At 34.9% G+C, this 24,531-nt stretch overlaps 2 protein-coding genes across 2 annotated transcripts; both read left to right on the top strand.

The window, feature by feature from the left end:
• Window positions 1–2,827: 2,827 nt before the first annotated feature.
• LOTGIDRAFT_173198 (hypothetical protein) lies at window positions 2,828–9,323 on the top strand (the record flags this gene model as incomplete). Its single annotated transcript, XM_009050665.1, has 13 exons — window positions 2,828–2,998; window positions 3,608–3,712; window positions 4,094–4,145; window positions 5,084–5,173; window positions 5,348–5,605; window positions 6,006–6,293; window positions 6,502–6,623; window positions 7,032–7,182; window positions 7,449–7,727; window positions 8,100–8,175; window positions 8,421–8,487; window positions 8,680–8,816; window positions 9,233–9,323. 13 exons carry the CDS (start codon window positions 2,828–2,830, stop codon window positions 9,321–9,323), a joined length of 1,887 nt encoding a protein of 628 aa, XP_009048913.1.
• A 3,118-nt stretch (window positions 9,324–12,441) lies between these two features.
• Window positions 12,442–21,823, top strand: LOTGIDRAFT_140786 (hypothetical protein; the record flags this gene model as incomplete). Its single annotated transcript, XM_009050664.1, has 18 exons — window positions 12,442–12,827; window positions 13,032–13,187; window positions 13,705–13,822; window positions 14,485–14,605; window positions 14,895–15,049; window positions 15,308–15,418; window positions 15,631–15,822; window positions 16,119–16,188; window positions 16,387–16,564; window positions 16,717–16,783; window positions 17,070–17,192; window positions 17,452–17,507; window positions 18,103–18,243; window positions 19,205–19,423; window positions 20,380–20,547; window positions 20,734–20,874; window positions 21,089–21,167; window positions 21,677–21,823. Coding segments are annotated over 18 exons (2,628 nt in total), but the record flags the coding sequence as incomplete, so codon positions are not given.
• Between the last annotated feature and the right edge of the window lie 2,708 nt (window positions 21,824–24,531).

The raw sequence follows: 24,531 nt of genomic DNA, 5'->3' as shown, positions 1-24,531 counted from the left end.
TCATCGGTAAAAACTACATCCTTCTAGAGAGTGTTGTTGCCGACAGATCTATCCCAGAAGAACCAGACGTATTTGCATCCTGATTTTTTTTTTCTTGAATGGCAAATATTGACTACAGCAACGTGGCACAAGGACTAAAATTGGACTATAGGATATCATCTCATTAAGATATGTTCGCTCAGGTGTAGCTACTCCTTACACACTCAAACACTCGATTTTCTCTTGAGTAAGTATAATAGTCATTTAGATTGCTGGCCAGCAAATTATGTCCATTGGTTTCTGTCTATTGATTTATACTGAAGCTTGGTAAGACCACGTTAGGGATTCTATTAGGGTGTAGAGATACGAGTGTGGGGCCGTGTAAGGTTCTAAATTTATATCCCCAGGATATTTTGAGATGAGATAATTTTGTAACCTTTTCAATTTGTATTATTTTATTGAATTGTTCTTACTGTATCGTATTTATATGATCTTTTGATGCTCTTGCTTTGTGGTGTTTGTTGCTTTTAACTGATTAGTCGCCCCCACCTTTCGACCCTTTTCGATTGATTGCAATATGGATTGACTTACTATTATGTACATGTATTATGTATACTGCTACTTTAAAATTGTACTGGCAACGACCATTCTTTAATACCATCGATGTTTGGGTCAAGTTAGCCTGGCGGGCCAAATGCAGTGGTTTTATCTAGCCTAAATAATAGCCCATTACTTAGGCCTGGCAAGGGTCATTCTATACTTGGTAGAATGTCGCCTTTCATTCAAAATCGATCTATTTGGCCATAGCACTGGGTGGGGTCAACAGTTAGACGTGTCTGGCGGGCTGAATGCTGCTGGTAATTTGTCAGATATTAACCATTCTGTATTTTTTAAGGTGTCTGGCGGGCCAAATGAAGCAGGTAGTGTTTCTAGTATGTAGCAAGTTTTTCCAGTATGTAATACACTTGTACACTGGATTTGGTCTGTTTATCAGCCTTATTTCGGTCAAACGCAGTAGAGATCCCCGGCAATGTTGTGGTTGCATTTTTGCACCCTCAGAAAAATTGTTTGCACCCAAAATTGTTCCTTCTCTTAATTTCTAAAATATATCAAAACCTGATTTTTATTAGACAAAAATGAGTTATAATTCACTGATGCTATTTCTAAATATTTTCTTGTGTAGAACTCCCTTAGACCTTCTATAGGAGACCTATGAAATTGCCACTGCGCTTTTGCATTTTGAGTCTCAACCCATCTCATCTTCACCCTCAGTTGCAGAGTGGTGGTGCCTTCACTGGTTCCCAGCAACGTCTAGCTTTGCATATGCTCTATCACCCCTTTGACCAAACTGTTCCTGGCTGTTGAACTATAATGTTGGTGTACATCCCTGCTATATATCTTATTTCTTATACCATTTATTTTCATTTATGCCATATGAAAAAAATTCCTTATTTGTCATGTTGATCATAATGAATATAATTTCAAATATGGTATCCTATTTTAAAAAAAAATTCATTCATCAATTTATTGTTTCATATGCTTTACTACCAGATATTGATATTTCACAATGTATATTTATCATATGAATTGACTTTTCCTAAATCAGACATAAATAGCAAGATACAAATGTTTTCCTGTTGATATGATTGAAAGTTATCATCGTGAGAATTAGAGGGATAGTCATGTACCAATTATATGATAAGGAAGTTGATAAAGAAAAAGTTTGATTTATTGAGGTCATTCTGGTAAATAGATTTTTAAATTAATCAGTTGATTTCTAAGAAATTTCGAGTTAATAAAGATCTAATGTATTACAAACAGTTACTCGGATACAAAGCGGGCATTACATTTTCTACCTCTTATTATGTTGTCTTATTTGCATAGTGCACAAGTTTCTTAAGTTGTGCTTACTTTAGTGCTGTGAATAGTAAAGTTTTAAACAAAATTGACGTTTACTGCACATGGTTTTTTTACGCAGTTACGAATGACCTGGTCAAACCATTCTGATTAGTAAGGATTAGTAAGACTGGACAAAAAAGACTTGTTAGAATTACAAGAAATGTTAAAAAATCTCTAAAAATACACTGTTATCCGTAAAAAGCAACTTTAAGTAACATAAACACTGAAAGAAATAGAGGCTAATAATATAAAGAATAAACTATGATGATGAATGACCGACGAACGTGGAGACAAACGGCAATGTAATCTAATGTCTCAGCAAACTAATAAGTTTTTTGAATTATTTCCATTAGTTTTATGAGAATTGGAATAGCATCATCAAAATAATACTGTTAGTCTTAGAATGTCTTTGCGTTGATAAAAATAAAAACATGAGCACACATTATGTCTTCAAAATTTGTTTTTACAGGGGTTACTTTTCAGTCAAAATTTAGGACTTTTTCTCTTTGAAATTTCGCGGAGAGAAATTTTTTTATTTTCAATGTAACCTTACAAAAAGGTGCATTCCTATCAACGCAAAGACATTACTATTCTGAGGCTGATATTCCGATTCTCTTAAAAATATAGAAAAAAATCAAAACTTCTTGCTTTGCTCAGACAATAATATTCATGTAGGGTTTTTTTTTACAGATTCCCTTCTTAAGGTTCCTTGATTTCGGTGTCTGTGATCTGCACTAGATAACTTTAACAAAATTAAGAATAGACTTAGCAACCTCTGTGATCTAAACTTTATCTTTTTACCGTGAATTTTTAACAAAGATAATACCAACATCCTATTGAGACTGTATATATATATATATATATTCCCTATCACAGATAAGCTACCAAATATGTCCCAATCTCTGACCTTTATCAGTGCGCGACACACTTCTTGGGATAAACTATCAAAATGTTGGACAGAAAAAGTAACAATAACAAGAAATATGTCATTTTTTCGTCGTCTGTAGCTCTACTGAGTGTGGCTTTAGGAATTATTGTAGTTTTTGAGCACCAGAAATTAAAAGAGCTCGAGAGTAGACTGTTAAACGTGGAATCTGGTAATGATGTTACGCGGGTTAGGGTAAGTTCTGTCTGAGAGCACAACCTTCCATAATAAAAGACGAATTTCATTTTGGTCTATCGTATTCTGTTGATATTTATTGATGACTCGGAAAGAGCTCTTGAGGTTGGGTACATGAACGGTCTTGGTCGGCGATTTTTGTCGCCGACTCGAATCTAGCGTGTCTTAAAATCTCGTGTCTCGTGTCTCGTGGTCCCGACAGGAATATCAAAAAAAATGATAATTGTTTCCGTCGTCATCCAATCAGATTAATTTTCCTTTCAATTGCTTCCTCCGCAGGTGATTATCGACATGGTGGAAAACGACCGACTGGAGATGTTTGTCTCCTTGCGTGCCCTTGCCGTGCCCCCGGTGAAACTTTTGACAAGAATCTAATCGGCGACAAAAACTGCCGATCAAGACTGTTCGTGTACTCGCACCATTATGAAGTTGAGTCTTTGCTCTGCTAGTTGTCAACTTATTGCTAATTCTCAGAGAGTTTACATTATATACTATGCTCTTACGCTTTGAATCAGTTTTGAAATTTAACCTTCATCGATAAAGATAGATGTCGGGATAATTTATCCAAAACCGCATTTTGTAACTAATTTGGTACGTTTTATTTAATAGAGACATGTTGACGAATATATTAAGAATACCAATACAAAGAGAAGCTTAACTGAATCAATTAAATCAGAAGTCGAACCATTTATACGTGAATTATTTGATTCCTCCGTGAGTATTTCTTAGCTGATTATAAGATATTCCATGCCCTTTCAACAAGCAAATTGCTATTGATATACGTAGTTGTTGGACAAATTCTCGAATATTTCATTTAGCTTCTTCTTAGATCGACATTTAACAATAACTTTTTGGGTTTGTAGATGAAACGTTATCGTTAGTTTCCAGCTACAGCCGATACCGCAGACAAGAATTTTGTTGGTAGTCGTCGTCGGTAGTAGGGATCTGCATCAATTTAGTGGTTTGGAAGAATAACAATACTTATCCAAGTCAATCTGCATTTTCCCACTGTATGAAGCTATACGATTTTTCACCGGTTTTGCCATTCATACTTGGTAAAGGAAGTATAACAGTTTACACGTTTGATCATTTCAGGTAAAGAATCTCGAGAAGTTATGTGGTGATTCTTCTAAAATATGCCTTCCAGGTAATTGACATATTATTAAAACGTGATTAAATATTAGCTTCATTTAAATGAAAATCTGATTTCAGGTTCAGGTCAAAGTCAAACCGTTATCCGTATGTCTCTCCTAAATCGCTTTCCTTTTCCAGGTTCACAAGGCCCATAGGATGATCGACGATCAAGTATACGAAATCTAAATTTGATCAAAATGATAATCTAATAAATGAGTGCAACTTATCATCAGGACATATCTTAAACACATTTGAACTCACTCCACTAATTCATTTGCCATCTCTACCCATTTTAAAACACGAAATTCAACCTTCTATAACTTTTTCCAGAAATCTCGTTGAAAGCTTTCCAACATGTCGAATGAAAGCCTGACCAATTCTCAATGTCTCCTAAAAAATTCATTATATGATGACCATGAAAATTTTGAGCTACTAAAATTGAAAGTAGACTACTACCGGTTATACTCATCCGCTAGAGTTTGGCACTTCACAAAACGACTATTTTTAGAATTAGCCTTCCGCCTTTAAGTCTCTCATCATCTCACCAAATCTGAAAGATAATGCAATTTCAGACATCAAATTCCAAATCTAGACCAAATTTTACCCAAAAATAGGCAGGCAAAAACCCCAAAAGGGAGAGAGAAAGAAGATTTCTAAAAATAGCCTGGACTACATTATACAATCATTTGCATAAAATGTTTTAGTGGAGTGAGTCCATTTACTTTAAAGATTGAGTTATTTCCCTTTATCTGTATGTGTTTCCCTAATTAGTCTTTCTTTTCAGGTACAAAAGGGATCAAGGATGCGGAAATCAAATTTTGCTAAAAATGACAATCTATTCAATGTATGCAATTTATCTGTGACGGCATAGCTTAAACACAGGCTTGATTCTGAAGTTATTTCCCTTTATCTGTATATCTCTCCTGCATCTGTATCGACTTCATTTTTCAGGTCCACAAGGCCCAAAGGGTGATCGAGGACCAAGAGGTCAGCCTGGTTCAGCTGGTGCTCCACCAACTACTGCTTGTTGTGAGCGTTTGAGTAAGATGATTTATATTTCTATTTTATTCATTTTCGTAATAACCTTAATTCTACATTACGAAAAAATAAGACTTACGATCTTGACACTTACTTGGACAGAATAAATAAATGTATGAAGTATTCGCCAAGACTATAACTCTCGAATCTCGTTCATATAAAAGTCTTGTGTTTCAGTTGCCCCGGTAATAAAAGGTCCACTGTATGAGGAAATAACAGCAACATATAACATAGATATCCTGTTACCATGTGAGCCGAATGTTGGTTACCCTACACCGTTGGTCTTCTGGAATACCACCGTACTTGGCACATTTATAAACAAACCAAATGGTCTATTTATACCCAAAGCTCAAGCACACCACGAAGGTCATTATGAATGTACCATATCAAATATTTTTGGTACTTCTACTAAAAAGATTGACCTGAAAGTAAAAGGTGAGTCGAAGTCTTATCTGATGAAGAACTATTTTTTTCTCTCGAATATCTACCAGAAACGCAATACAATGCTGTATTTAACGTTGTAGGTTGTTGTTTTTATTGTCATAGCTGTGTTTGATGCTTCCTTGGGCTTCACTCGATACTTTTCTAGGTCGTTAAATCCCACCATGTAATATGAAATCCAGTCGCTTAACTAGATGAGTGTGGGCTTGTGGACTTCAGTTAGTTCACCCCCCCTCCCCCAACCCCATCGGATTATTTTTTAACGTACGCTCTCCTGCATTTATTTTCCGTGGGTGGGTTCCTTAGGACTTGGTTCAACCAGTTCCTATCGTAGTTGACCCACTGGTTGTCACAGATGTCACAGAATCTCACCCAGTAAATGTTTTTCTTTAAGGAAAGATAACAGTTAACGTTACCATACCCGCCAAGGCGTTTGTAGATGGTAACCATGAATCTGCTAGACTGGTTTGTGACTATACAGGAGTACCATTGCCCTCTATATCGTGGAGGCATATTGGTCTGGATGGTACCAATGCCACAGTGACTAATAATGTTGTCACCATAGGTTATCAAAGCGTACTAACGTTTTCTGATCTAGTGTTTCTGCATTCTGGAGTTTACATTTGCACTGCTTCTAACAGATATGAAACTGTAGTTTCTTATGGTGTTCTCGAAGTGCAAGGTATAGTATTTTTTGCAGAATTTACTAAATTAAACGCTTATAACTGTATACTGTTAGATGCCTTTGATTAGTACATACAAATAACGTTTCCGAACGTAGTTAAGGTTCCGTTTGTTCTTAGAGCGCATACAACATGAGGCAGTACTGTAACATTTAATGAATCATATTAACTACACAATATTTGTCTTACGAATCAACCCCATTTCAGCTAAACCATACATGATAACAAGCCACTTCCGTAATTTGTCGGTAATCAAAGGAAAAGATTTAATTCTCGAATGTACAGTGGTTAGCAACCCTATTGCTGCAATTACTTGGAAGTTACCAGAGGTTTGGATTTTACTATATATTGCACTTTAAACGATACCACGTTTTTCAACCATGCCTTCAAAATTGAAGAAGTTGTAACAATTTTTCTTTGGTTGACAAAGTATAATAATGCTGCAGATTGCCAGTTGATACTGATTCTGGACGAGGATGCTACTTCCTATTGCATTACAGTAAAACAATTTATACCTTGGACGCCTTTTTGACTTCAGAAGTTTTCTATGTTGTCTTTTAAATTTGGTAAGAGTAGTAATAATTTATACTTTTGATGATGTTGGGATTGTATGCGTGTATACTCGGGAGTTTTCAATTTTGTTGGTTACTTTTAAATCAATGTACATTTTCGTGTTAATTAATATTGGTATTAAGGTCTTAGTGCATGTAATTTCCATATCAATTCTTATATTTTAGATTTCTGGTCATACACCGTTCAACGTATTTGACAATGGAGATGGGTCTATTACTATTAGAGATGCCCAACAAATCAATGAAGGAGACTATACATGTATTGCATCAAACAGTTATGGAAACGTCAATGCTACGTCAACGGTCGACGTATTAGGTATAGCACCTAAAGTGTAAAGTTTCAAATCTTTACTTACAACTATCGTTCAGACAAGGCCTGTTTACAAACCTGGGGTACCCATGGGCAAAATGAAAAATATTGGGTATCGGGTCTTAAGAGGCATGAAGGAAATCCAACCGGTGATAAACAAACCTTTCTGTTACTGGGCACGATAATCTCGTCAAGAAATAACACCCTCATTCGCCACATACAATGTTTCCACGCATCTGCGAATTTTTATATTTTCAGTTTTATTTTTTCAGAACCGGTAACTGTTCAAATAGTACAGGCAAGACACCGCATAGGAGATCCCAATGTCAATTTCATTGCTTTAGATTGTCGTGCAAAAGGTGATCCACAACCAACATTAAAATGGGACAAACTGGGAACAGTGTTAGATCGAAAAGAAAGTCGCTATATATTCCTTGACAATGGTGATTTTATAATTAGTAGTGTTTCTAATGCTACTTCTGATATAGACTCTGGTGTTTATACCTGTACAGCATCAAATAGTCACTCATCTAATACAGCTTATGGAATAAGTACGCAGTTTCTACCTATATAACGCCTATAACGTCTAAATGTCCGAGGATGAGTAAATGATTACCTAGACTGTAAATGTGAATGTTGCTTATGGTTGGTGACTCTCTACAGTTCAGTGGTCTGTTTTCAGGTCTGATAAAGAGTCTAACATTATTTTTATGAAAATGACTCATATTGATTTTTGCAAGAGATGAAATGGGATTCCGAAACGTATGTCGATGTTACTAATTCATTATAATCTGCATAAACCAACTTTTATATCTAACAAGATCAATTTATTAAGACCTAGTTGAAACAACTACCAAAAACATTTTCACTGTGTCTTAATAATATGTCTTCCTTTTGTTTCTTACCGATATATTGTGTTTCAGTATATTACGACCACGCTGATGTAGACTGTAATACGAAATTTGAAGATTTTTCCTCCAAACTTGCATTAGCTCACAGGTACACCTTGTTAAACTGATGTTTTTACCACTGTAAATTAGATATTTGCTCTTAACATTTGTTCAGATACTAACAGTATCACTAGATACCGATATTTTGATCAACAAATTAAAAAATGAGTTATTTCCTGAACCAAGCAGTATAGATTTTCCTTGGTCTTAACCCGCTTCCAAGTTTTTCCTGATATTCAAGTAATGTTTGTGGCTCATGGGTATGCTTTTAAGCATTGATAAACTTTTTTCCAGAGCAAAGTGTCCGTTAGATTGTTTATCCAAGAGTGGTGAAATTTATGGTAGTGGACCTTATAGTATGGTAAGATTTCTAAGCACTATCTAATTAAATCTCTAGTACTTTCAATTGAAGCGCTTGTCTTATCTTATGTTTCATAACTTAAATAATGGAAGGATATCAACATCAACAGGCCTTGTATTTCTTTTCAAATGGATATGACTTCTAGGAATCCCAAATCACAAAATGCAATGGCTTTGGTTTCTTGTGTTACAGAATTCGCCTATTTGTAAATCAGCGGTACACAAAGGAGTTCTTGGTAATAGTGGAAACCAAATTGTTCTGTGGTATACGTCATTAGGTACCAATGCCAATTTTCAAGGAACAACAAAGAACGGCGTAACAACTCATACGTATGTATCGGTACTTGTTTGTAAAGTATTTTCTCAATTAAAACTGCTTTCATCATCTATTCTGACTACCTTAGTCTGGTATTCATCTGAATCTTAGGGGATCCAAAAGAAAATGTGACTGCGGTCTCCAGCAACACGCTCTGGTCTACTAGCGCTTCAAATCATCCCAGGGCCACAAAATATTTCTTTAGCTCCTCGCATCAAGAAAAGATAAATTTAAAGATGTGAAGAAGCTGTGATAAACTGGATGGGACATTAGATCCAGTTTATTTTTATTTTGCTTGAAAGTAGATCGCGGGCATTTTACAACCGTCTGTGCGCCCAGATTCGAGTCTGTCTCAAGATATGAGCCCGGATGAGGTGGTGATGTTTTACATACTTAAATTTTGCTATCTTTATCATTTTCCTATTTTCAGGTCGGGTCCATTATTTGATGCTGCCTCTATCCTAGATATCTCCACTGGATTGTATCCCAAAGTTAAATCAACATCTCACGTTATTGGCTAAATCATGCGCTTCTATTTTAATATGTATTTATTATATGTTCGTTAACATGGGTATTACATTAAAACAATTAAAAAGATTGGCGTTTGTCAGCAAGTGCTTCTTCCGAATTGTTTGAAAATAATTACAACGAAAGTCATATTTTAGCTTTAGGGCATGCATAAGTTATTGAGCGTAAAAATTATAACATGTTTTCGTCATCGGGTTTTTTTAGTTGTTGATTAAAATCAGAGTATTTTAGGTAATTCATTAAATTTTGTCATTTTCATACAGCGACACTTTTATCGTGTTTTTGCCTAATTTAATGGTTTTTTTTGTCATTTCCACATGTTTCTAATAAATATATGATTGAAGAAATATATAAAATGAAATGGTGGTATGTTCTGTTCCCCTATTATTTATTAAACAAAGTTTACTTCCTAATTTTATCGATTTGGCAACTGTTGATTAAGAACACTATATTGTGTGAAATGTAGAACATTTTCGATGTCCAACTGTGAGGTTTCATTAACTTTGAGGGAGGGGGTGTCCTACGAGCACTCCAGGCATCTGGCAAATTTGTTGGGGGTCATAAATGTGTAATGTGAGAAGCCAGAGAATCCATCTCACGCGATTTTACTAAAAAGTGAAGTGAAATAAGAATATATTTTTCATTTCGTATGGCCTGACTGGTGAGGAGAGGGGGATGGAGTAATGGTCCAAAAACTACCGCCTTGATACGCTACTGCTGGAACAAACCACTTCACATTTTTTCATGTCAGTTCAGACGACCTTTACCATAGACAAAATATTACATATAGGAAGGTAAATGCTATTTAAACTGAGCAGAGATCGAGCCCCGATCAATAAGTTACTTCGAAGTATCTTATTCACCAAACCATCAGATCACAGAACAACTTGTTGATTATATAAAGCTGTAGGTACAATAATGTATACACATCATTTATTTCTTTAGAAATGTTCCTACAACAACAAAATCTTTTAATAGTTAGGCAATACTGTACACGCCTTGATTTTCAAGATCGTTTTTAAATCTTTATTGTTGGCATAACGTTTAAAGTTGATTTAAAAGATTTGTCTTTTATTTATTTCTAGCGTATATTGAAATTTTTATGTCCTTAAGTTTGTCGTGAATTGACATATTATACTTCATGTTGCATTTTTCACAAAATCTGGAAAATTAGTTGAAAATTTTGCCTTTTACAAGACACAATTGATTGAAGTAACTAGAGCCATGTCTCGGCTCTTGGTGCTTATTTTGTGCCTTTGGGTGGTCTTGATTGATGGAACAGCGGGTATGTATATATTTCATTATTTTTTCATTTCCTTCTGAAGGCATTCGAAACTTGAAAACATGAAAACTGAACATTGAACGCGATCATTATACATTCTATCTATGGCCTTTCATTCGACATTGCCTTCAGGGAATTATTTTCAAAAATACCAAATATCCTAAAGAAAGTATCCGATCTGTACGGTTGAGCTGTTGTCTTGTTAGGAATTTTGTCTCTTTTTGAAAGGTACAAACAAACCCACAAAATTCTGAATATCAAAAACGAAATCACTGATGTACCTTTTCCCATCAGGTAAATCAAATGGTAGGAAAACATATAATATAATACAAAGTTCCTTCCCAATCGCACGATTCCTTTGTGTCTAAACCTGGGAATATATTCAACGTCCATTATTTTATTCCTGATACAACTGGTAGTTTCCTGGACTTAGATATTATGGACGGAAAATTTAATTTATATGGTTTTGTATTCAATATCTAAATTTTAACAGGCTAATCGCAGTTTTTTTATTTTTTTTTTCAATGGTTACCATGTGGTTTAGACAGATTTATCGAAGTCCACTTATCAGTACAATAGGATCTGAGATCCGTGTCTGGCTCGGATAACGATCCTTTGAAGCGCTTTGCAAATTGCAATGATGTGAAAACAACTGTCAAACAGACAGAATTAAATGAGATAATTTGGATCTGTCTATTTCGAACTATTAATTTTCCTTGAATGATTTGTGTTGTGGCACACTGACTGCATGTTGCGTATTGATTAGCGTATACCGGACAGGTTGGTTTTAAAAATCTAATTAAAATTTGCAGGCATAGACAGCAAAATACACTGTAATATTTTATAAATATGTGTTGGATGCAAATTATTTTAAATTTTCTTGTATTCTTTCATTACTTTTCCTTTGATTGTTGTTATATTGGATTTTGTGAATTGAACAAAATGTTCATTCAGTGTTTAATGCTTCTCGGAATATATCTTTGATTCACGTCACAAAATACCAGGGAAGAAATATGATTAGCTGGCGGTGTCACCAGAATAATCATTTCTAATAAGACCGTCATTAGACCCAACCGAAGTGGCGAAATTACAAATGAAAGTTAATAAAAATCGAAACGAAAGTTTTATTATTGGTTATTGTTGTTATACCTCTTCCTCTTCTTATATATATCGTATTTTTTACCATTTTACCTGTATTCATCGTGTATTTTTTTAAAAGCTTAAAATGACACCTGTGAAACACAAAAAAAATCTTTTTGACATACACAATTGACGTCCATAAATCAAAGGTAAGGGCAAATGAGTACTTAAACGCTGATATCTTTTTGCACTATAATATATTTACCTCTAGTGCAATAATGCAAGATATAGAGATATGTTGTTAAATTTTAAATGACTTTTGATGACAAATTCATTAAGCTTAGACCATTACAGTCGTTTCCAAAGGATTTGTTGTTTTTCTTATGAAGTAACATGAAGATTATTAATGGGGGTACAGGGGAAAGCCCCTCCCAGAAAAAAGGTTTACCCCACAATTTTCTTTTCAAATTGAAAAATATGATCTTTATTATGTTTTTGCCCCGCAATATGTGTCAGAATGCACAAAATTAATTAAAATTTCCTCAAACGATCTATGAGAGGCCTGTGACTGTGACTACTCCAACGAATTGCCAACTAGTAACCACACCTTTTATTTTGTAAAACTCCAAAATAGTCACACTTGTGTCGTTTCCTCAGCTATCACTTGATTTTATTACTTTGTAGATAAACAATGTCAAAGATTGGGATCGCCAACACCAAGACCACCACCAAAAGAGAAGGTCACCACCAAGCTGCCAACTCATATGGTACCACTACATTATGAATTGGTTCTAAAACCCCACATGTACCATAAACGTCCAAAAACGTTCACGTTCAATGCCTTCCTAGACATCCGTATGAAATGCGTAGAAAGCAGTAATAACATTACCTTGCATGCTCGACATGTGAACATCATTGATAGATATCTTAAACTAAGCGGAAGTGTCAGCGGTCCTTTGCAGTCTGTTATTATGAACTGGACGATGGACAGATCTAGAGAGTTGCTGGTGATTCATTTGGACAGCTGGATGTGGAAAGATAAAGAATACACTCTTCGTATGAGATATAACGGTAGATTGACCAACTCTCTGACCGGATTCTATTACAGTAGACAGTTGCATAACAGCACAAAAAGGTAACCAACTGTCGTGCTTTTTTTTATCGGGCTTGCTTTATTAACAATTTTAAAAATATTACCCATTACCTTATCAGTAAAGGGAAAATGATTTGAAAGAATTGACAAAGAGGGTGGGCCCTTTCATTACCCTTTGATCATCTCAGTTACATAATTATCTAGACAAGTTTCTTCAGTAGTTCAACTATTTTGGTATCGTTTCAGTTTTGCTGCCGCTTCCCAAATGGAACCAGATTTTGCTAGGTCGGTGTTTCCATGTTTTGATGAACCCGCATACAAGGCTCACTTCAATCTGACAGTCATTCGGAGGGATTCAGAGAAATCTTTGTTCAATATGCCACGGAAAGAAGTTCGAAAATAGTAAGTAAATCATAGAAGGTAAAAGAAAGTAAAGTTAAAAAATTATGTGGTCTTCGACTTTCTACGTTAATTGAAGGGCTTGGGACATGAACCAAAGAGCAGGAAGCTTCTCGAAAACCGTTTTATCCACCTATATAGTCGCCTAATTAATTTGATAACTCTGTTTTTAAGATTTGTTTAATATCAATGTAACCAATTGAATGTTTCCTTAAACATTGGTATTAGCCCTCCAGTCTAAGTCCATGTTACGGATTAGGATTTAATGCATCACGAGAGCTACGTAATTGATGGATATGTTACTCACAAACGCTGTTATTTCATCCTGGTTTATCTGTTATCAACTCTTTTGGTTTACCTTGTCACTTCCTTGTGTGAACAGTTTGATAAAACGTTTGAAGCCACGGTTATCCTGATTGACATGTTGTTTGTACTCACCAACAAATATTTCTTTTTACGCTTAATAGTCCAGTGCACATCATTAAACACAATATATTTATAATATTGTTTATATTTGTAGCAATCATCATCAGACGGCGGACATTTATGAGACTACTCCCCTCATGTCAACTTATCAACTGGCGTTTATTGTGGGACACCTGTATGATTTACCAGATACCTCTTTACAAAATGTTAAGGTGCGAATTAACTTCGGAAGTATGATCTTTTGATCAATGACGATTGACGTGAAAGTCCTTATTGACATGAATGTCGTAAAACAGTTGTAAACTAACAAAGTGGTCTCTTTTATCTTGAAGAGCCAGGTTTCCTTGACAAAAACAAGGTAAAAATTTGGCCCGATTCAGCTTGTCGATCCATTCTGACTGTAAACTGAACTGCACATTTCTTCCACTATTGAAACGTGCTTGTGTTGACAAGGAAAACATGCCAATCTTATCCAATTCTCGAACCCTTATTATAAACGTCTTTCAAAAGAAGTTACATTATGTTATAATAGATTTTGAATTTGATAACTCCCTCAGAAAGCCTTATGACGTTAACCTATTGTCATTCTCATTTTGTAGCATGTTCAAGAATATTTCCGCCGGAAAAGTTGCCTTTGAAACATTATGTAGAAATGCAAAGATGTATTCAAATTCTGCAGTAGCGAAATCTAGAGATGTGGTACGTCATATTCAGGACCGCTGCCGGACTTGATTCTTCCTTGCCTCCCTGTAGGGATGGGACTGGTCTGATTTGACTAAATAAATGAAAAAAATGAACGTTACCTTTGAATGTACAAATGTACAGTTTTTTCACTTTTAACAGCCAAACACAAAGTACGATATTTTACTTTCAGTTTCGGTCATGGACAATGGGTGAAAAACAAATCGAGACGAATTTAGCACTAGATATCAGTGTTCTAATGGTGAAATATCTAGAGAAATATTTCAGTAGTGTTATACCACTCAAGAAATACGGTAGGTATAATTCAGCAATTGTGTTCTGGTAATCTAATATAAAGTTCTTTCTCTGGAAGCACTGATACTTGTTCTTCACCATAAAGTGCGTTGATTAATAAACTGGCATAGAACATTACTGAAGATGACTTAAAGAAGAACAAATCTTATCTATTCTTTCTGTCTCTAAGACGAAACTAAAATGTGTGTACCTATTGCCAAGACATCAAAATATCCAAAAGATCTCCAGTATAACATACATCAATAGATACGGCATGTCCACACTTTTTAATGTTTCCCTTCTTTAAAGATATGGTTGCACTCCCTGATGTAGTTGAAGGTGATATGACCAGCTGGGGATTATCTATATTTAGAGAGAGTAATATTCTATATACGCCTGGTTCCGCTGCTCATATCAAAAAACAAGAAGCAGTGTTAACAATCTCTCGACGTCTTGCCCATCAGGTAAAAAGCTTTTGTCTAATTGTCATCACTTCTAATACTGTTAATAACAGCCAGTCGGAGGGTCGGTTTATGCAGTCACCCACCCATTACCGTTGACCAAAACACAGGAGAGTAGTGGCAAAGTAGCTGAAACTGATTCTCCTATCCGAAAATGTGTTGAGATTCAAACAATGGTAATAAACAGACTTGAATCCTTACTCTGACGGAAATTAGTTGTTAAGTTGTCCATTTTATTGCATTTCTGGTGTTTGATTTCAGTGGACTAACCTTGTGTCGCCCAAATCATTCAATCAGCTATGGTTTAATAAAGCATTGGGAAGATTTGTTGCTGGTCTTGGTATTGATCATTTCTTACCAACATGGCAAATGGTAACTACCTTTTCAATTTGTATTCTTATTTTAAAATACCATAGCCCTTAATATCTTTTGCCTATTTTATCTAAGAAATATTTCACATGTAAAATTGAATCATAGCTAGTATACAAATGGCTTATTTCTTTTTCAAGGAGTTCTGCACACAGGCCGAAGTAAAACTCAATGATAGCGGTAGTCCTAAAGAGTTAATACATTATTTTTTTTAGACACAGCAGTTGATCGTTGAAGATCTGTATAGAGGATTAGATGAAGATGCCTTATCTACATCGCATCCACTTGAATTGGAAGACAATCGTATACCAGATGTATATGACCCTATAGATTATCATAAGGGTGCTTCTGTTCTTAAAATGTTGCAATTTATCATGGGTGAACGTATATTTACTAGCGGTATAAAGGTATTGAAATTACTATCAGTTGATTACTTACCCTTTCATGCAAGTAGGGTTCGTGCATTCATTTTTTTCATTTTTTTTAACTGGCTTTGATAGACCAGCGCAAAATTTGAATGAAAATTGAGCGTCATTGACGACGTTGACGGTGTTTTGTCTATAAACGCACAATTCAGAAAATGCCTAGTGGACATGGTCACTGTCTTGTATAACTTCCCGTATCATAATAAACTTACAAGGTGTAGCATTAAAGCAAATTTATTCGTTCGAATGGATGAAAAGTAGTACCCTTTCCTTTGCAGAAATATATAAGAAACCACGCTTACAAACCTGTTACTACTGATGCGCTATGGACTATTTTAACCGACGTAAGTAATTCATTTTACAATATATTATTGTTTCGTTTAGATTTCCAGAAGCACTGTACCAAGAACTAAGATCGAAATCGTAGCCCAAACCAATTTCTGGCCAATATACTGCTTTCACCTTGATAGTATGTCAAAGACAACCCTCGCAATAATATCCGTTACAATGATGGTTTCATTCATTTTTGTCGATATTTGTAGCAAGCAAAAGAAAACGGTAAAACAATCAACGTTAAAGGATTTATGGAATCATGGACGACACTGGATGGCTACCCAGTTGTTATGGTTAACAATTTAGGGGGAAATAAGGTAAAAATCAGCCAAAAGAAGTTTGTTAGGGATCCATGTTCATCTGAGACCAGCACATCCATTTCAAAAGCAAGGTAGGTCACAAATCATTTCATTTATTTCGATCTGGCAGTTTTCTGGACATTGCTGATCAGATAAGTACAATGTCACTTTATGATTTTGCGAGTGATAGAGGTTGTTCAAGTAATTTTGGTAATACGTGGTGTATTCTGTTTTCAAGATATAGATGGGAGATACCATTCACATTTACCAGTGACAGAGAAAGGTATTACAACCAGACTGCTAGAGATATTGTATGGATTAGTAAACGAAGGTCGAGCCGTAAGTACTTAGTAGCTTAGAAATTCTTTGGTTTTGATAAACCGGAAGTAGATTATTCCTTCACAAAACGATAAATACCACCCTTAACACTCAATAAATACTATATACGTATAGACTAACTTGTTTGATCAGTCCCCAAACGACTGGGCAGATTTAACTCGGGTGAAAGTTTATATCTTAGAATCAAAACCTACTTAATTTTGTCCATCAATATTCATATTACTCTATATTCTATCAGGTACTATCGGATTACCCAAGTCGAAGAAGAAGAGTAGTTGTCCATGGATAATGGGTAATATTCAACAGTCTGGATTCTACAGGGTCAACTATGATGACAATAACTGGATTTGTTTATTGAAACAACTCAATGCTAATCATGAGGTAGGTGAACAGCGTTAGTACCTGATGGATGACTCTTGAGAGCACTAGTCTTGCAATCCATTTCTGATTGATGGCTCAAATCAAATCAATCGAGCAGGCGACCTGGTATTAGGAATAAGGTGTTGGTCACCACACATTTTGTTATTTTCTTTGAAGATGTCCATTACCTTTTAAAACATTTGATAAAGGTCTTAGGCAAAATTTCAAGTCAGGGCAAATTTTGGGAAAGAATCATGTTCATATATTATTCTTTATTCAGGTTATTCCACCAATTCATAGAGCTCAGTTGATAGACGATGCAATGACTCTAGCTGCGTAAGTATACGATTTGTCTGATGTTCCTTTCTAGACTGACAGTACTTAAATTACATTGGATATCGAATATTTCAGAATGGTTACAGATCATTATATAAATTTCAGTGTTGACGGTTAGTCATTTGTCATTTCCTTCATTCTTGGATGATCCTAGATGACTATTTAGCTCAACGTCAACATCCTAGATTGTGTCTGCTTTCTGCAGTACAAACCGAGACCCCCCGTGTCTGAGCAGGGATGCCAGACTTTTAGAGGAATTTCTCTTTTTTTCTGGCCAAAACCACTAAAATTCTGGCCACCGGGATGAAAATATTACTATATAGTAAATTACTTCCAAAGCATCTTAAAATGGTAAAATCTCCCCCTGTAACACCACATGGAAAACTGTGACCCTCTTGGCCTTCCTTACTGGGATCACTGGTTAAAGATTTCTCGACAGTTGGTTGTTCTGTTCTCGAAAATAGGTAGATAACAGTAGGACGTAAAACTCCATTCATTTCATTCCATTGCATAGAATTGTCAATACATGTATACTGTATTCTGTTATCTATGACGGATATAAATATATACGATGTGTTTTCTTATAAATTTGTAGGTCCAACATGGTCCATATGAATATTGCCGTGTTAACTTTAAGATATCTGGATAAAGAAAGGGAATATATCCCTCATTTAGTGGCCAGAAAACACATGGATTATATTCATAAGATGTTGTTGAATTCAAGCATTGAAGCAGTGTGGCAAGTAGGTTATTTTATAGTAAAATTGGAAAATATTATAATGAGATCGGATTAACTTTTCATAAAGTGGCTCTCAAACCATAGCGATCGATGGTATGGCTGAATAAGAACATAAGTTTCGAATGCAACTCTCACGCAATTGAGTTGTGAGTTGCGTTTGAAACTCATGACTACTTTAATTATTCTCAAACATATGCAATTGGTAATCCATACTGTGTGAGGGTACCTTTCTTGAATATATTTAGTATCCACGTAAATTAATTCGTAAAAAAAAATTAATTGACCTGATGTTATATATATATATTAGTACATCTGTGAAACACAATCCCCTCTCTGGTTCCTTTTTTAATTTATTATAATAACAAAACCAACCGGCACATGGCTTAGAATGTGATGCATCTCCCGGTGTACCATGATACCTTGTCATTTTCCAGTTTTCTATTCTGATTTCCAGGATTTTGTATTAAACAGAACAGAGAATACTTTCAAAGCTTTGGGAATACAGCATTTTGATTCATCACATATAGTGGCGTAAGTATTGAGCTGAAGGTTTTGTTTTTGCCTGCCGGCTGACCATTATTGCCAGTGTAGCGACTGTATATCAACTTAACGTAGTCTTACGGTTTCCTGGACTTAATTTCATCGTCAACGAAGAGGATTTTAACTTTATAAAGTGATACCGTTTCCTAGACTTATCTTATTGTCAACGAACAGGATTTTAACTTTATAAAGTGATACCGTTTCCTAGACTTATCTTATTGTCAACGAACGGGATTTTAACTTTATAAAGTGATACCGTTTCCTAGACTTATCTTATTGTCAACGAACGGGATTTTAACTTTATAAAGTGATACCGTTTCCTAGACTTATCTTACTGTCAACGAACAGGATTTGAACTTTATAAAGTATTACGATTTCCTAGACTTAAACTCTAACAGATGGTATGGCGAGTAATAAGACTTTCTAATTTATCATGGACATACGAAACTATATTTGTAGAGAAAATATTTCAATCTTGTTCGAACTTTCCTGTAAGCATCGTCACCTCTAATATTGATAATTTCAGATTGTTGAGATCATTAATAATATCTACAGCTTGTGAATATGATCAACCAGAATGTGTAAGAAGTGCTTTGGTTATGTATGCCAATTTGATGGGTAAACCTTCTGATAATAGGTAGGCTTCGAACAATCTTTTTGAATTTTGTAACAAAATACACGAATACATGGACGGCGAAGACACCCAGATGCCACAATCGATATAGAAAAGACTGTCGAGATATAGCAGTGGTGCTTCATCAAATTTATTGGTTGTTTGAATAGCTCTCTAAATCTGACCCGGAATATTCACACTGAGCCATCATTGGTTTAAAATCACGCTGTCCAATCGACTATTAGTATTTATCTTCTGAGTTAAAAATATTTTAAGTGACACTGATTGGTGATAATTTGTCTAATCATGCGGCACAATCTGAACCTTAGAGTCATAGTTTATTCGGAATTACTCGTATATAACTCTACAAAAATCAATGATATCATGACAAAATGGAAGACATTGGAACTGGGATTTCTGACACACTTTCGTAACGGGATTCTTTATCTACTTCCTAATATCTAAAAGTTTAAGATTGATAGTTAACAATATATGACCTAAGCTTTCCAATTACATTAAAGTCAACTTCTGTCCCCTTGGTCTCACAAAGTCACAACTATCTCGATCAACAGGGTTACATCTTGAGTTCTAATTACATGTAGACCTAATCATTCAGACTGAAATGATCGGATATAGGCCACTTCCCACCTCAATGAGGTCATGTTTCATAAAATCATTAGATATTTACTTTATAGGACAATAGAGGTGGATTCACCCTGCGCTAGGGAATCTAACCTCCATTCAAACCAGGAAATGTTGGCACTGATGTATCGGACATACAGTTTAATAATTGGAAATCCATTGTAGCTTCGAAGCAAAAAATGAATTATCTAAACTCGACCGACACATTTGTTTTAGTATGTAACCTTTTTCGCGCTATACCAGATGGTCGCTCATCAATATTAAGTTCTCTGCTGTTTGTCTTAAAACATCTTTTTAAGCAAATGAAAACACTTCTATAAGCTGTTATATTTTTACAGAATTTCAAGAGATTTACGGGCAACTATCTACTGTACAGCAATCAGACATGGCAATGGAAAGGAATGGAACTTCGCCATGAGTCGATTTAGACAATCTCAAGAGCATGCCGAGAAAGACATACTGCTTAGAGCTATGGCCTGTACTGACAAAGCAAGAACTTTGAAAAGGTAGAAAAAAGTCTTTCTTATAATGGATGAACACCTATCAACTACATGGTATATAAAGTCAAAGTGTAGGTACCTTAACAGAAAAACTATTTGGAAATAATAATTCTAAGTAATAATAATCAAAGTATATGACAAATTCATACTAAAAAATGTTAAATGAGAAATATTTTTGTTATCTAATTATAGATTCTTAGAGACATCTCGCGATCCAGAGCAGTTCAGCAAGCATGATACTCTTGAAGTATTTGGACATATTGGTGCTAATCCAATTGGAAGAGCAATGGTCTGGGACATGGTTAAGAAGGACTGGACCACACTTTTTAATGAGTAAGAGATAGAAAACGAACATTTTCCAAAATTTTATACTTGAAAACTGAAAATTATCTAAAGACACTCGATGTTTCATCAAAAACGCTGTACATTTTTTTTAGATGATGGTCATTTGTGCCTCTGTTTGTTTTTATTGATTGAATCAAAAGGACAAATGAAACATTGTCTTAAAGCAAAAAACAGATTTTAAATTTTATATTTAATGCTGTAGGTTTAATGGTAATCCTAAGTTCGCTGAGATGATTAAGAAGATAACGAGTGATATGAGAACAGAAGTAGAGCTGCTTCAGGTATTGACAGAGAATCCCTCAACCTAATTTTCCCTTTCAAGATTTATCACTTAAATTTGGGACTGTTTCGATTTTGATTAAAGCAGAAGACCAAGTTGATAGCATAGACATGGGCTTAATTTTGTAGAATTAAAAACGTTACTAGGCTGTGTGGACTCAATAAGCAATAAATCTATTATTCCGAATATATATTCGCATAGGTCGATATAATACCTGCTGATTTTTAAACCCGAATTCCCTTTGTCAGTGATGCAGCTAGGAGGGAAAGAGACAATAAACCGAGGCCCAGTGTGCAACAGGCTGTACACGTTACAGACTCCTCGACAGTTGGAATCGAAAAAGAGTAGGCTAATGCCACTCAAGTGGCCAAAATATCTCTCATTGCACACTGCATGACGTCGGCCGTCTTCATTAGCGCGTAAGGTGCAGTAAAGTAGGACGTAAAACTCCATTCATTTCAGTTTCTAATGTATATTCTTATATATCAAGGGAGATAATATTTATTTCAGGTTGAAAGCTTCATAGAACAACACCCAACATTGGGTAGTACAGAGAAGGTATTCCACCAAGCCTTGGAGAATATAAAATTTAATATCAGATGGTTGAACAACCATTACCAGACCTTCAGCACTTTGCTAAATGAAAACGCATTTTAATATATTTGAACATATGCATTCAACCAATGTAACCAATCTATTACATCGAAATATACAATCTGATCATAAGAGTACAAAAAGTCAACATTGTATCTTCTGTTTATGTATTATAATAAATTTTGCATAATTATGTATTTGATAAAGAATTATATTCTGACAATGACGTCACACGAGTCGATAGATGAAGGTGATTGCATCACCGAAAATTCAAAAATACTCGATAATGGAATGATAAGTACACCGAAGCATAGATTAAAAAGTCATCGTTTAAAATCGTGTCGACATGACACATCATTAATTTTAAGGAAAGTATCACCTACAATCAAGAAAGTACACCGTTGAGCAATTTACTCTCAAATGGTTTTGGGAAAATGATCCACTTTGCTGGTTAAAATAACCCACAGAGAAAAGCTGCTAGTTCCAAGTATGTACTCTATTCAGATCGATAATCTCCGATTGCAATTGAATTTGATGGTAGGCCTACATATATCATAATAATCTCTGCTTAATCTGTATTACAATCATTATATACAAGGATAACAACTTAAGTCTACGAGGATCCTTCTACCTGCTGGCTTATATCAAATTTTCAGTTTTTGGTAATTACAAAAAAATAATTCACAAACGATACTATTGAATAGTATATTGTTCAAATAGGCGTGCGTATTTGATTATTGTCCTTGGGTTTATTCAGCCAGACAAATCTGACCCTACTCGTGCCCAAAACGTGATCTACGTCGTTTTTGAATCGCTTGTATATGAGAACTTTCAACTTGACAAAAGACAAAAAACTAACATTCAAAAAATGGATGGGGGCAACTCTCATAAATCTGTTCCCGACATGATATACGGATGTGATATCACCAGATTTGTGGGTCTGAGGAATATTAAGCTATATACCAATCATTTGTTCGAGTGATAGTTCTGGAAGTGCAGCAGTTAAATCTACAAAGATATAACATTTTGTTACATGATTGTACTGTATAGTTATGAATAATTGTTCTGTAGAAGATGTATATCATTTGCTATATCGTTAACAGACATGATTCTCAGAATGTGAACAATAAAATTGAGTTGCAAAAATCTTCTTCGTTCCTTATTTGAAAAGCACCATTGTCTTTGTGAGAAATTAAGTTATGTACGGAAGCTGCCAATGTTGACAAGGATGTTCTCAAATCTCTAAATAACCTTGACTGGAATGAAGCCAGGAGAGGGGGTTATCTACCATAAGAAATGGTCCATTGGGTATGATGTATATGGAACTAGACAAAAACAATCTCCTGAAGCTTTCCATGTTAAAGGATACCTAAATACCAAGTCTCTCCAAACCTGTGAAATTCGATGTACTTGTTCAAAAAAACTTTGCTGTCACTGGAATTGGGAGTTCCTTAACGGTAAGCATTCTTGATGTGTAAACAATATAACTGGAGATCAGAGATGGATATCTTACTTCAGACCGCAGTTGTTGATTTTTCCCTCTTTTTACGATTTTTCAAAATTAATTTTATTTGCCTAAGAATGTTTTCGGGGCCACAGGAATATAAGATTTGGAAGAAAACAAAAATACACTTCTCTGCCAGAATTTTCGAAACTTAGTCACATTTAAAGACTGAAAATTTCCCTTTTCACCAACCCGAAGACAATGTAAGACTCTCAGTAGTATTTTAGAGTTCAAATTTCAAATCATACAAAAATATTAGTAGTAATCGGTATGCCTCAGCATAAGGATAGGAGTCCATCTCACAACTAACTTACATACGACCGAATAAAGAGAGACCAATCGAGTAATACTCCAGCCTGTAAATGCACGTGCACACTTTAAAGGTTAGTATTTACACTACTTACTCCCAACAGTTCGAAGGTTTCTTGATCTCAAAACAAGGCTTGAAATTTCTTTGTAAAATAATGATAAATACATGTGATGTAATCGTATTGATTATGTAAACAAAATGAAATAATGTTGGTCAACAAATCTCTGTTCGATTCACCGTGTCGGAAATTTTCCTGTCGATTCGATTCATTATTGATGGTTGTCTGTGAGATTAAGTTGTTTTTTTGGTTTTAATATTAGAAGAATATAATAGAATCGTTGGTTTTGGTTTACCGACAATATTTTCTACCCTGTGAAAAAATTTATTTGCAATGTTATGACAAAAATAAAACATACATGCTCATTTGACACAATTTGATTGGTTTAAAAATGTCGTCATTAGAACGGGACTACGGGATAGAACTTGTTGGACTACAATACAATAGAGACAAATGAGGAAAAAATAACCGAAATTTTTAATTTCATTAAGATTTCGGGTGTTTCTGTAGATCCCATTTAAGTCCAGTTAGACTATAATTTACAATTTTCTGTTACATCACGTTAATGGTCCAAATTAATGTTGAGGTTTTAAGCTTCTGTTTGAAATTGGTAGGCAATAAACACAATAATAAAGTTTTCATAGATTGCATATAATATTTAAAGGCGTCAGAAATGTTTTGGTGGCATTTAGCGTAGTTTTATAGTCTTCATATATTTTATTCAGTTTTCATGATTCTTGTCTTAATATGACATGTAATTTAAAATATGTTTTCCTGTGTCTTCTTTGTACTTATTCATGTCGATATTTTATTTACTAGATTTTGGTAGGCGAAAAAAGTGCTAGGAATCTACATGATTAATATCTTGTTATTGGTTGGAATATGAGCAAAAAGATAAG

Source organism: Lottia gigantea (assembly GCF_000327385.1).
Source record: "Lottia gigantea unplaced genomic scaffold LOTGIsca_151, whole genome shotgun sequence".
Lineage (NCBI taxonomy): Eukaryota > Metazoa > Mollusca > Gastropoda > Lottiidae > Lottia > Lottia gigantea.
The sequence above is the reverse complement of the archived record's forward strand: the minus strand, read 5'-3'. Positions and strand labels throughout refer to the sequence as shown.